The sequence below is a fragment of the Dermacentor andersoni genome, chromosome 1, assembly GCF_023375885.2.
Source record: "Dermacentor andersoni chromosome 1, qqDerAnde1_hic_scaffold, whole genome shotgun sequence".
Lineage (NCBI taxonomy): Eukaryota > Metazoa > Arthropoda > Arachnida > Ixodida > Ixodidae > Dermacentor > Dermacentor andersoni.
In genome coordinates, this window is record NC_092814.1 from 316,610,077 (window position 1) to 316,625,045 (window position 14,969).

Sequence of the window (14,969 nt, forward strand, 5' to 3'; positions counted from 1 at the left end):
CAAGGTGGCGGTCATTGCCACTTATGTATTGGATTTCGCTCGTGAATTTTGAAACTTTGTTGAGTTGACTGATCTCACAGGTAGCGCGGATTGTGTTGGTAGTGGTCATAGAATGTGCAAGCGATTTGTGGTTGGCAAGGATATGAAACTGTCAGCCTTCGAGGTAGTGACAGATATCTTTTGCCGCCAAATAAGCTGCCGCCATTTTGAAACCGAAGTTGCTATAGCAGCGCTCATCTGCTGCGAGCTTCCGTGAAAACAAGGCGACCGGCTGCCGAACGCCATCAACAAACTGCTCTAGGCCTCTGCCAACAGCAAAATCTGAGGCGTCAGTCGTGAATGAAGACATCACACTTTGGATGAGCTAGAAGAGCAGCGCTGGTGGCAGCCTGTTTGATGGTTCTAAAGGTTTTCTCGGTGTCGTCTGTCTTGAATCTAGGATTGTTCGGCTTCGTCTCCCCGATAGCAGTGCGTGAAGCAAGAGCAAGATGGCAACGCAGTGGTGGAAGAGCAGTTGGTAGCTGTTGGCGAGGCGCAGAGATTCCTGCAGTTTCATCGGAGTCGGCAGAACTGAAAACAGGGCGATGACTTCCACACGAGTGGACGGAGGGCATATCTCCCGAACGTCCACGTGATGACCAAGAAAATCATACGCCAAAGCGCCCTACTCGTTCTTTGGTCCGTTCACCGCAAGCCCGTATTAGCGGTCCCCGCTCAAGAACGTGATGAAGATGAGCTTCATGAGCGTCTGCTGAGGTGCTGTTGAAGGGAATATTGTCGATGTTTGCGAAACACCAAGTCAGACCGCGAAGAAGTTGATCGACGAACCACTGAAACGTTTGGGTCGCGTTTCTCAGACTCAAGGGCATCCGCATATATTCAAACATGTCAAAAGGTGTTATGACGGTGATTGTTGGAACATGTGACTGTTTTGAAGAAATCTGGTAATACGCTTTCAACACATCGATTTTGCTAAAAATGGTACGTACAGCCGGACTCGAGATGGTAATGTATTATTTCTACAATATCGGATAGAGGTCGAATAGTGCAACCTTGACAAAAGCTCGGTAGTCTTCGCGTGACCGTCCCCTGATGGTTTAGGGAGCGTGTGGACTGGCGAAGACGAAGCATTAGATAAGGGGCGGGCATGTCCGAGCTGAAGCATCTCTTCGAATTCCTGCAGAGCGATTTTCTGGCGGACAGGAGTGAGACGACGAGCACGCGCTAAAACGGGAGCTCTGACCATCCTGACGGTGATGCGTGACGATGTGACGCACTGGGTCTTCGAATAAACGGGCTCAGAAGAGGTGACAAAATTCTCTGAAGGGTGTCAATGCTGGCGCCGATACCTTTGGTATAAGGCTGAAGGAGATAACATGGTGGTAGGTTTGATGGTATGCATTGAACATTTGGCAGCATCTCAAAGTCCTGGGAGCGGCTATGTTGGAGGTCGACAACGACCTTGAAATGCCAGAGAAAGCTCACTCCGATGGGTGGCACACTTACGTCGACGCTAAAGAACTGTCTGCGGAATGCTCGTCGTAAGCCGATATCAAGCGCAACAGATATCTGTCCATTGATCTGTGTGGTCAAAAACACTCACTGCTGTAACAGATGGCGTTGGCAGCGTCGTCGCTCCTCATTTGTTGGAGGGATAACACATACATCAGCATCTGTGTCGGCGTCGTATCGTATCTTGGTGATGCGGTTCGTGATGTCGAACAGGTGGCTGGACGTCGAGACGATGGCACTGGCCACCTTCAGTGCGTGGCCACATCTTCTGAGGAAGCATCAAAGAATGAAGGTTAAAGAAAGTTTTTTGTTGCTGGAGACACATACATTTTCTGAACGAGATTTTTAAACATCATACAATTAACGATTTGAGAATGCAGCACGGTACACTGGCATAGGATGGCCTACGTCAACAACATCTTTAACCAACGCTTTGCGATTAGGACTAAATAAATATGCTATTGAAAACCTCGTTTCAAGGAATAAAACAGTATCAGCGGTTTTCTTTTGGAACTCGTACAAGGAACACTTTTCAAGAAAAGGTGACACAACAACAGAAGGCAAAAAAATGCAGTGTGAAGGAACTTGCGGCCGCAAAGGTTTTACAAAATCAAGAAGTCATGAAAATGACTGGCTTGAACTGGCATAAGCTACTTGTGGAATTCGCAAAAAAGTACCTTTATAGCTATAAATTGCTGTGAAATATTTGTCCTCTTTATATAAAGTAGCTGAAAATTCAGAATTGGGGCGTTTGTGACAGGCCAATAAAAATATGAAATAAAACCAGAGATGGGGGGGGGGGGGGGGGCCTCACGCAAAAATGCTAGAAGAAAGGGAGACACAAACGGGATAAATCTCGCTAGACAACTGTAGTTGTTATTACCTTCAGACGTATATATTTTTTTATCATCGCGCGAATGAAAATGTACTTGGAAAAAGAATTAGAACCAGTCTAAACCAATCTTAACTGTTACGCTTTATGTTCCTGAGCTGGAATCGCACCGAGCCGAAATGCTTTAACCGTAACTTGAACCGAGCAAAAAGTTTTGCTTCGTCACCTTGGGCTTCCAGGAAGGTCACCATTAGGCGACCATGAAGTGACAGTGATCGTGGCTTGAAAAATATGTTTGCATTGGAATGGCTAAAAAAGTTCTTGACCCACGCGAAACCCATATTATATGGCAATAATTAAAATGTTGGCATACACGTGTGGGCTATAAATTTGTTAGCTTATGATAAATTCATATTTTATTCCGTTTAAGGTCCAGAAATCCCGTCAACTCATGGTAAGTCTGCCACCATTTAGTACATTCTTATAGTTACCTTCCCAGTGTTGTTGCGCATGAGGATAGATAGTCTCAGGGTACTATAGCCATTGGGCTGGAGTGAAGCGAGGGTGACCGCTGGTTAATAAAACGGTTCGCACTGGCGTGCATGGCACAATTCTTGAAAGTGGCGTTGATTAAAATTTGTGGCCTAAGCCCGTGTGCTTCAAATGCATGTATTTATTACTGACGAAATCATATTTTATTCCTTATTAGGGTCGTAAAAACAACGTTAAGTGTTGGTCAGTCTGCTATCATTTATTCTATTCCTAGACGGTACCTTCCTAAAGTGCTGTTGCACATGAAAATGAGTTTCAGGAAACTCGACGTTGGGCAAGCATAAAACGACGGTTATCACGTCTTGAGAAATACGTTTCCATTGGCAAGAGAAAGAGAAAGCGGTGTGTTAACTAGAAAAGAATCTGCGCAGTGGGAGAGGAGAAGGTAATAGCAAGATGACAAAGGTAGATAGAGGGAAGGCTAGATGTGGTGAATGCTTTAGTGACCATACGTCGTGCAGTCAAATACATTCGCACAGGCCAACCAATGTTACCAAGCACAAGAGTGTTTTGACTGCTTTCTGCGCCTCGGAGACGGTGTCCTAGTAACTGCAGGGAATGTGGGCGAACGCTTCCAGTCGTCTCAATTTGCTAGAGGCTGTCTTCGGAGATCAAATTCAGGACAGTGACACAATAAGTGGTCGATTTATCTTCGATGACACATACATTGGATACAGTCCTGCCATCCATTGCAGTCGGCGCTGATTGACCTTTTGTGAAGGCAGTTTCTAAGCACAGCAGATACAGAAGAGAGGCCTCAGTGAAGGTCGAGTGAAGGTCGGAGATGCCGCGAGCTGCTTAGTTCAAGCAGTCTAGCGCTTCTTCTGTTGGGGTATTCCGCTGGGCTAATGACAGTGTACCTACCAAATAGTTTCCTGGCAGCGCCTATCCTAGAAAGTTGTTTTTGTGTCATTTTGGGGCAGCCCTGTTTGCGCAATCATTTCCAGGGATACCACAATGGCCAGACAACCTTCGAAAATAAATTTCGTGGCCTTTTTCTTTCACGTGGTGGTGAAGTTCCACAAATTTCCACGTCAACTGGTTGGGATCTCAGTGTCGGACTCGCGAGTGCTTACACTGTAAAGCCGACCGTGGGTCTCAAAGACGGGCCATTTTCCAGGGCTTCATGTAACTGGAATGGACCGCGCAGAGCCTTTTTTTTCTGCAGTTGTAGATGTCGTGACCTGCGAAGTCTTGAGCCGCACTATTGTTCCTCATGTCGGTATAACTTCAGTGCCACCGAAAGTGATTGATGTAGTTAAATCACTAGTTTGGACATGCGCGTGGTCGCTGTACAAGAGACGTAAACATTGCATTTTAAGAACTAGCAGATTTTTAACAAATTGAAACTTGTTATAAGAGGCCGTAACATTAGGCAAGATGCCTATTTGTTCCCTTACGTCCTTAATGTGCTATTTAACATATAAGGGCGAACTATGGATCTAGAAACACTTTAGTGGCACCTTTACCGTGCCTGTAAATTCCTATTTCAGTGTTGGTACCTATACTCGATTATCAGAGCCTAAAAAATTACTCCCTCTGTGTTTTGCCCAAGCTGCCTTTTGGTTACAATGTTTCAGCCACTGGCGAACTTTACTGAAGGCAGCCAATTATTACCACAACTAATTTGCCGGGGTAAATGCTGCTATTAACAGCATTGCACCAGTGGAGAGCATTACTGTCAGGAGGGCGCAGAGTGCTCTAAGCGAAAATATACTTGAAGGCAAGATCTTATTTGTGCTCTCTCACTTCCCGTTTTTAACTGACTTCATCCAGAAACTTGAATGCTAAGGCGTCACTCTGACTATATAGGAGGGTGGGGCTCATTTTAGATGTGCAGGAAACGTTCGCCACCATCCCCAATGAGCCTTTTTCTTATAGAGGTAGTTCTAAACTTCAGTCGTACTCGGATGAACGTTCCGAGTTGTCAGTACTGAAAGGACTGCCAATGTTCTGACCGGCGAAGATTCTGGAATTATACAGGGCGTTGGATCATCGAAAGTTCCAAAATACAAATATGAGCCCCTATTTTCGGTGGACGTTGAGAGTTCCCCTTCTACATACAAACCAATACTCAGAGAAAAGAGGGCAATACGAAACTTGAAAATCTAGAGATGGTGCTTGTTTTCCCCCGCTTTCCCAAATTTTGCATGATGGCCAGTCGCACAAAATTTGATATATATCTGGTAACATACGCAACTTGCATGATTCCGTTTTATGAGAAAATCAAGTGCATTTCCCAAAACGGGGGTTTAGTGGGCTGTGTTCATCAGAAAATAATAATTTATTCTCAGATGCACAGTATTTACTATTCTCAGTATTTGAGCCTATACATGGGCTTAAACAGCAGTATTTGGTGCCTATATATGCCTTTAATGACAGCTTTAGCGTCGTTTATAGGCGCCTAAAACAGCATTTTAGTGCCAAATATCTGGTCTGTACTCTTTTTATAGCGACGACAATTAAAATTTTTGCAGAAACCTGTTTGTCTTAATTTAATGACTGTTAGATAACAGATTCATATTTTACTCTACTTAAGTTCCAAAAATGATGTCCACTCATGGTGAGTCTGGTACCATTATCCCCATTTTCTTAAGCAGTACGTTCCCTGTAAATTTGCACATGGCGAAGTCGCATAAATATACATGTTTGGGCGTAAACACGTTTACTGCAAATTTCCTGACTGATAAACTGGTGATGTGTTATTCTATTTAAGGGACAAAAATATTTCCAACTCCTGGTAAGTCAGTGTCATTTGTTATATTTTAAAGATGGAATCCTTGTACAATTCTGCAAGGCAAATGAAATTTAAAAATTTCTCATAAACCTGTATGGTACAATTTTTTTTTACTGTTCTATACACTCATATTTTATTGAATTTGAAAGCCGGGAATGATTTCAACACATGGTAAGCCTAACACAGTTTCTTAGAGACCTAAATGTACCGTCATAGTGCCTCGAAACAAGGGCAGTTCTAGGGGATTCACAGTCGGTTGAGCAGTACGCGAAGGGATTCGCTGCTGGACAAAGACGCTGGCTCATGCTCGTGTGACAGTGTCATGGAAACACGGCCCTCACTTGCCTCTGCTAAGGCGTAACAGCTGTACTCTTCGACAGTTCACTTTGGATTTTCCAGGTTATATCGGCCAGGATTTATTGTTCCGCAGCAAGCACCTGTGTCACTTTTTTGCCAGTGCGGAAGCGGTCTTGGAGTCTTCGTGCGACAGGCTCATGACTCGCATTACTATCGATCTCATGACATTTTCTAAAATGTATTATTTATTATAATTTGGTGATTGGTTGTCTAGTTACTACCTTAGTAATTGGCACAAGTATGGCACTATGCTAGAGGATATTCCGAGCACATCACTTACTTCTCTTTACTTTAGGAAACTCTCTTTATAGTATCAGATTAAAGTTTTCTGCTTAACCATGTGTGCTACAAGGTTTTATATTTGAAACTATTCGTGACAAAATACACCGCCTCAAGGTCCAAATGCATATTAAGTCTCACTTGGTCGTCAACGTTTTTGAACAGTTTTTTCTCATTTACGTTACGCATGAAAATAAAGTTTCAATCAGCTCACGAGAACATAACGCTTGCGGTTCTGATCGGTCAAAAAGTATCCGGAATTCGGTCTACAGCATGGTGTGTGGCTTATTATTATCGGTTAGAAGATAATCTATACGTATTTATAGGTAAACAAACTTTTCTTCGTTAGGGAGTTCTAGATATATCATCCCCCAGCAGCCTTTGCGTGCCCGAAAACCCATACACTTTTGCTTTCGTTTGTGTTCTTTGCGCTCTCTTGTACGCCTGGCCGGTAGCGTTCCCTAACTTTGGGTGCCCTAATTCTAAAGCTTCTTATTGGCGAAGCTACTCCCATTCATGTATGATAAAACCTATTCTACAGGTTCTTCAATGTGTAAGTATTAGTAACTTCAATGAAAAACGCTATAGCCTCGCAAATGCTGGTTACACACGTTGTTTATGCGCTTTGACGTACACAATTTTCACAAACGAGGAGCAGATGCGTACTTGATCCTCGTTTCTCCCATTAGTACGATGTGACCTTTATTATCGGCATATTGAACAAACAGTGGTGATAGACAGGACTAAGGACGCCCGTGTTGTCGTCTTCCCTTAGTCCTGTCTGCCTGCGCTGTTTGTTCGCTAGTAATTAATTCTGATTAAAGGTAAAACTTAGTGTTTTTTCTGTTTATTCGCTCTGTCTGTTAATTCATTTGCTTCGTGAGAACTTATGTAGTGGCGTTGATTTCCGGCGTATACCCTGCCTGCTTAAAAAAAACATTTTTTTAGCGATAGCAAGACATCATGGCTCATTTCTTTGAAAGGCTAATAACGGTGTTAAATAAAGGGAAACAAGGAAGCCTTTCTTATTTTCTTCGACCCCGTTGCGCATGACAGTACAGTTTCAGTCAAATCACGAGGAGCTCAAGACTTCCCTTTCTGTGATTTCTAGCAGTGATCAAGGTAAATATTTGTATCACGAATGATATGTCGCGGAAAAGAAGCCCTACCTGGTTGTTATCAGCAAAGCAATGCTGGCATTAGTATTAGCGCCTGCAGTATGCGTGGATGCAACAGTAGTGAATTTTCTGCATAGACCGCCTCACCTCCTACCCTTCTAAATGAAAAAAAAAAAACGAAAGTTAAATTCAATCTGTTCTTCAGTAGCTATACACTGCTCCGATAAATGGGCTCCCTAAAATATAATTCCATAGAGGTGGTGTTGCGAATGTTCAAAATAACAGTTTCTGTGTGACTTCAGTGAATGTTTATTTCCTTGCCAGGTCTAGAAGTGATGCCAACTGGAGGTATGTGTAATACTTTTTTAATTGTTTCGTCTAAAATACTAAATCTGAGTGCCGCGAAAATTATCTTCTTAGTATTATTGCATGCGCAAGCAATCTATAGCCTCTGTTTCTGGCTACCAGGCCTATTAGTAACAGCAACTAGAAGCAGCATAATATCGTAGCGTACCAGATTAGAATAATATATTTAAATTATTGCTTGATCTCTGTTTGTGAACTGGGTAAGTGAAAGCAAGAAAAGAGACACGTACTAAAGCTTCATTTGGGAGATTTCTCAGCAAGTGCCTCTTTAGCGCTAGGTCTTGTTGCGAAACTCTCCTCTACAGGAACGTCACCGTCTTGGACCTGTGCTTGTCCCAGAATATCTTGAGTGCTGCGCATTGCCACATGAGATGATTCACACCTGTTGTTGTCGCACTTGTGTATGCATATTTTCCTATGAAGCCGTAATTCACGCGCCACCGAGAACGTGATACAGTTGGTTATAGCTGTCGTGGGCAGCGAAGTGTTGCCAAGGAGCTACCGACGACAGATCGCACTGGTTTATTTTAGAAACTTTTCCTTGTTCGGCCAGAGGCCGTGCGTCAATTTCGTTGGACATAACGTGTATTCTCGATTTGATTTTATCAGAACCTACCCCGGAAACATCACATTTTATATCGTGTTTACAGGTTAGCCAACCTTCTTAAGTGCAGAAAAAGGAAAAGTGTTCCAGGCTGACCTTTCTTCTATTTTGATACAGACGTCCCCCGACTGGGCCGTAGCGAAACTGAATATGAGCTGAGAGATTACAGAGCACGCAGAAGGACCTGCTGGGCTGCAGCATTAAGAAGTGCATAAAAGAAGTCCCAGTTTCTACCGAATATAGAAGCGTTGACAACGACAAGAAAGGGCTAGACTACTACACTCTAGAAACTGTTTACACCCTTTGAAGCGTGTCTTTGTCCCACACAATAATTATCATCTCTCTTGCGCGTCTTTAAACGCCACGTGCTCGGTACTTCCAGGTCACGAGAGGCATGCGCGTTATCGGTGTGACATAGAATTCTTGACAGGAAAGTAGCGAGCGCAGAGTTTTCAAGCAAGGAAACGCAAGCCACACAGATGACGATTATTGTTGTGGGACGAACATACGCCCCAAAGGCTGTAAACTGTTACTTAGTGCACATGAAATGAGGCTTGCAGTTTCATGGGCGGTGAAATTGCAGTAAACATTCGCGAAGTATAACTAAACAAATGCGGTGTCATATGCACCCAAGGACACGCGCGAGCAGAGTTCACTAGATGACCCTGAGCACTCGCAGTCGTAATGCTGGCATGATGAGGAACGCCGGCAGCGGGTAGCGCGCGTGCTTGTCCCAAAGCGAACGTTCCATGCTGCCGCTCCCTTTACCACCTGCCGCACTTCCGCAATCCAGGAGATAACTTGACCTCCATAACTGAGCGCACGTAAAGACGGCGTAATTCAAGACCCAGCTTCCTCGGCTGACTATCGCAAGCTCACGCTCGCTTCCGCATAATAGTCCTCGGGGCCCTACTCCCCCTCCCATTCCCCCTCCTCCAACCCCCGTCTTCTAATATCCGTCCATGGCGGCCACAATATTATTCCGCCCTAACACATCGCTGTGAATTCAATTTCTAGTGGTACCATAGCATTCCAATGTTTTTGGAATACCGATGCACTTGTGTGTTGATATTTTGCTCTATGTTAATTAACAAGCCCGAGTTGAATAAAAGTAAGCTTAAGCCATAAGCGCGTGGCGTCCCTTAGAAACGACGCATTACATTACAGTGCTGTTTTTCCGGTATAAGTTTACTACATACATATGCAGGTATTTTTTAGAAATATTAAAACACAAAATTTTACCATCCTTTTCTTGAAACTGGCAATGAGCCCTGTACTAAACTTCATAGAAGGCCTTATCACTAAAAGCCGATTGTGTTTCTTGCGGTTAGTATAACTTCCTAGCTAGTATCGCGGATGCATGGTAAGAAAATGCAGTGATCCAAGCGAAGAGAAGCTGTTCGGCGCATCCACGTTCCCCGAAGACCTTCACAGCTATAGCTGCTATGCTTAATGCTTAATGCAAAGTCTGTTTTATGCGTATTGGTGAAAGACATGGCCTTTCAGCCATGCAGGCGTCACTGTAGCAGATTTAGACTTGAAAATGTACCGATGGCAGTGACAAATATATGACATGTAAATATACCTATTAGAGAGTTCTGAAAATTGTTTACAACTAAACGTAAGAGGATTACGTACGTAAAGATATAGCGTTGTCCTCACTGCGCATGCTCAGTACGTTATTGGGTTTCTGTGGATTACATGCGCTGCGATAACGTACACTCGTGGGCAAAAGCATACGGACCATGGATTGCGTGATAAAGCCGATTTTTTCCTCAGCCTGTGAATGCAACTTGAAATTGAGGACTGCAGTACAACTTGGGCATTGCGAACCTTCCAGTCTATTCGTCAATTGCAGTGTATGCGTGCTAATTCCAAAATAAATTTAGTTTTTTCGGAGACCCAGTGGTCCGTATACTTTTGCTCCCGGGTGTACGTAACCTGGCGAATTTAACTTCCGTAATGTTTACGCACGCTAAGAAATAGCGTTGTCGCGTATGGCGGTACCCATGGCTCCCACTTCGTTCTCGTGATGGCTATATGCTCTCACTCTCATTGATCACCACTAACTATTTAAAGGAGCTTTCGCTTCCTCTAAACTCACCTGAAACTCTAGTAAGGTATATGCGACCTGGCTAGTTGGTGTTGATCAATGACATTTGACAGCGTGAACTTGGACAAAGGACAAAGGACAACTATATTTATATGGTTATTGCTACATTGATTGAATAAAGACGCACACACGTAACTGCGTGATTGTTATCGTCTTTATTTTGTTACTGTGACTATAGCATTGTGGTCGCTGTGGTACGCTGCGATCGGTTGTACTGCTAGGCTGGACACGCTCTTGCCAAACGTTAAATCTATACACTACCGGGGACGCGTGGTCGGCACCTTGACGACCATGCAGCATTTAATTCCAAACTGTTCCAACAGGAAGGATACAATCCACTTGCCGTGGGGGTGCGCTAGGTCGACGTTAAAGTCGACGATTGGTGAGTGCAGTATTGCGTTTTATTATGCTTTGCGACCCTCCAGCGGGAGCGAAGGAGTGCCACCATCCCACGTTTAGTATATGTCCATGAAGGTCATGCGTCATAACATGGTCGATAAGATAATAACATTCAGAGCCACAGCCGCGACTGATAACATAACGCGGAAGCAGTTGTACGACTATATATATATATATACATACATATATATATATATATATATATATATATATATATATATATATATATACATACATATATATATATATATATATATATATATATATATATATATATATATATATATATATATATATATATCATTTTCTACACTTCTGTTGCCCGCGGACATATTTTTCATCAGAACCTAGCCATATACAGCTTCGCTGTAAAATTCCTTTTCTTCTCCTGATTAGGAAAGAACTGAATTTAGAAAAAACGAAGGGGCCGGACCACGAAAGGTAGAAATTCGGAAAGCAAACTCATGAGCGGAAGCTTGTCAACGTCGCCTCACGTTGACAAGGAAGCCATTGATCCGCGTGCCATAGAAAGCGTGAATACTGGACATCGACTAAAGATGGCAGGGTGGGCCAGGAGATATAAAGAGCATGCTAATGATAAAAGCTGTCTGGAAGAAGCATTTGTCGGAAAAATAAACGGCGAAACAATGTGAAGAATATGCCCGAGTGAAGATGACGTGGCCAGAAAATAGTGAATTTGTTGAGGAATTAAGCCCAACTACCCAAACGCGGCGAACTTCGTAAAAGTTATTCGGAATCGGAGTACAATACGTACGCAATAAAGCAGACAAATTAGGAGAAGCCAAGCTCATACAAACACAGTTGGTCACAGTAATTTCCAAACACCGCATTATCTTCGCAATACATCTGCCTCTTTCTCCATAGCGCACGCTTCCGAAGGAAGTGCTATCCATTTCGCACAACAAGTAAAAGGCTTTGCGAGGCAGCGGACACAAAGACTTAAATGGATAGCGTGTGCTGGGAAGTAGCAAAGCTGGCCCTCCTTCGGTTTGGTTGGCGGAGTCTCCAATGTGCGTTCGAATAATTTTCGTGCTTTGATCACTTGGGGCGTGTTTCTACATACGGGTGCTCGCACGTTGACGCAGGGGCGGGTGATTGCAGAGCGTCGCGATTACGGTGGAGTAAAACGCGCCATAAAGTTCAAAGTTAACGAAAGGGTGGACTATTGCAGCGAAGCCGGCTACCGAGCTTCTGACTGCTGTCGCAGTAAAAACGAAAAAAAAAAGAGCAATGTCCTTGCTCACTTTTTTGGTACTGCGCGCGTTAGTCAAGTGAAATAACCTGATGTTTGCGGGCATTCTCATCTAGTGTAGATAAAACGAAAAGCTGGCACCATTCGAGAAATGCAAATTTGTGACACAGTACACAAGAGGCACAGAGAACACGAACTCCTGTCTTGGCAAACGCCATGTCGGGTTTAGTTCTATCACCTGAACAACTTCGTCTTTACTGGCACAACGTCACCTCAGGACTGCCACATTTACAGAGTTGTGCCAGTGTGACGATAAGTTTAGTGGCCGCATTGAATGTTTGGAGGGGCAAGAGCACGTGGGAGGAAATGGGAGCGGTGGCGAAGGACAACCAGGAAGAGTGCTTTTGACGAAAGCAAGAAATACGACGTTGTCGCGACCGTTGAAGTGTATGTTGAACCGAGGGCGCGGGATTGAATTGCGGCCATAGCGGCCGCATTTCCGTGGGGGCGAAATTCAAAAAGGGCCCGTCGGTCGTGTATTAGAAGACGCGATCGTTCGCGTTTTCCGGCGCCAAATGACAATACTCGAGTCCTTTCACGAATACAGCTCTTCGCTGCCTCAAATGTCAGTCAAATAAGTGTTGTCATACCGTCGTTGATGCCGTATTGTGTTGTCGTTGTCATGTCGTTATGGTCGTCGTGCCCCTGTTGTCGTCATCGTCGTGATATCATCGCTGCTACGCGATCATTGCTGTCCTCGTCGTGTCGTCGTCTTTGTATTGCCGTTAACTGGTTTCTATGTTCTGCGTCTGTGTCCTTTTCTATTCGGAAGGATCCGCCATGGTTGCTCAGTGGCTATGGTGTTGGCCTGCTGAGCACAAGGTCGCGGGATCGAATCCCGGCCACGGCGGCCGCATTTCGATGGGGGCGAAATGCGAAAACATGCGTACACTTAGATTTAGGTGCACGTTAAAGAACCCCAGGTGGTCGAAATTTCCGGAGTCCCCCACTACGGCATGCCTCATAATCAGAAAGTGGTTTTGGCACGTAAAACCCCATAATTTAATATTTTATTCAGAAGTGTTTTATGGCTAAGGGCTCTCACTCGTATGCTGTAAGCACTTGTACCAGAACTTAGGTGAAAGCTGGAACACGTTAGAATTGTCGTGCTCATTTAGCGTTGTACGCGCAAATTACCTTGAATATTTATTATATAGAATACTAATTCAACCGCGCAGCCAAGTAAGTTTCACATAACATTACACATGCAGTCTCATTTTTTGGCGATGGCAATTATGTGAACACTCCAAGCGGACTTTCGCCATTAGCGTCGCCGTATTGTCCCGAATAAAGTCCAAGTGGGTGGGCCGAGCGCCGTATGCTGCTGGTCACGGGATGTGCTGCGGGTGCGAAGGACAGCATGCGAGGGTGGGTCGAGAGGGATGTTGGCTTGATATATGAAGTTTTTCCGTGCGCCCAATGTTCGCCGTTAGGGGTTCTATCGCACGCTTCACTATGGCCGGGCTAAAGGGTGAGAGCTCTCTTCTCCTTCTCTCATTCATAAAAAAAAAAAAAACAAGGAAGGAGCATTGCGCAACACACTTGAAGCTAAACGAGTCTGCCCAACACGTGATCGTCACATCAGAGCACGCGGTAGGTTTTGCTGCTTCCGCTCTGCAGGCGGAGCTACGGCAGGGCAGCTGAAGAAGTGGACGTCGATTAAGAACTACCGTGAACCAAGCATTCTCGACCAATACGATGAGTCTCAGAAGTCACGTGTTGGGCTAACACTAGGGGGGGGGGGGGGGGTGCTAAGCAAAGGGGATGGCTTCACGGAGAGTTCGCATGCTAAGGCTGGCTGCGTGACATAATGCTCCCTCCTACTTCATTTCCTTCCTCTATTGCCCCTTTAGCCCGGCCGTGGGTGCGCATGGCCTGGCGTGGCTACCCGCGTGGTCGTGTGCAGACAGCTGCCTGAGCCCCGTATGTTGGAGGTCATATCCTGCGGTGCCAGGCCGGAGGGTGAGCTTGCAAGGGCGAGCCGAGATGACTGGTGGCTTCACGTGCGCTGCCTTCCCGCGCGCCTGATGTTGTAGGTCATGTAATAAGAGTTTTGGAGACGCGGCACAGTTGAAATCGTAAAGCGAGCGGCTGCACGAAACGTTCGCTTTGGGAGAAGCACGCACCCTCACAGATTCCAGTGCTCCTCACAATGTGACAGCAAGTGCGGTCATTGCGTGAGATCTCCTGTTTGTCTGCGCGCGCGTGCCACCATGCTTGTCTGGTTGGTAAGTGAATGTTTGTTGTAATTCGTACGGTCAACTTCGTGTGATTGGGAATATGGTACTTTGATATCGCTATCAATGCTTGCCTTTCGGGTAAAACTGCGACACTTATTCCTTTTGTATCACCTCACTCTTTTCACATACTCGTGGTATGACAAACATTAAGCCCATTTGTTAGTCGTCCTGCTCACTCACTCACTCACTCACTCACTCACTCACTCACTCACTCACTCACTCACTCACTCACTCACTCACTCACTCACTCACCCCCCCCCACACATACACATGTATATGCACATATACAGACGCACGCACGCACGCCCACGCACAATTATTTTCTTCGCGTGAATGTTCTGCTGGGCATTCCAAGGAATAATAGGTACAAGGGATTCTATTGGCGCGGCTTTGCACAAACTTTTGTGCATCATATGGCCGAGCTTTAACCAGCGAGAATTAAATATAGACGTTTCTCTGATTTATCTGCGTCTGTTAGCCATCGTTGAGCGCCTTCTGGTCGATGTTCTTGTCCAAGAGCACGAACACAACATCTGTAAGCATATTTATTCAGGAAGAGATTATATGTACCTTAGCCTCTGCGGAAA

At 44.8% G+C, this 14,969-nt stretch overlaps 1 protein-coding gene across 23 annotated transcripts in view; it reads left to right on the plus strand.

Annotated features, from left to right (window-relative positions):
- The window catches only part of LOC126547761 (uncharacterized), a 48,469-nt gene that overhangs the window by 28,751 nt on the left and 4,749 nt on the right, over positions 1–14,969 (plus strand). For all 23 annotated transcript variants that reach the window (XM_072285380.1, XM_072285381.1, XM_072285389.1 and 20 more), the window contains 3 exons: positions 2,775–2,798; positions 5,613–5,636; positions 7,712–7,735. In XM_072285380.1, the coding sequence (XP_072141481.1) occupies positions 2,775–2,798; positions 5,613–5,636; positions 7,712–7,735 (72 nt within the window). The remainder of the gene's footprint in view (positions 1–2,774; positions 2,799–5,612; positions 5,637–7,711; positions 7,736–14,969) is intronic.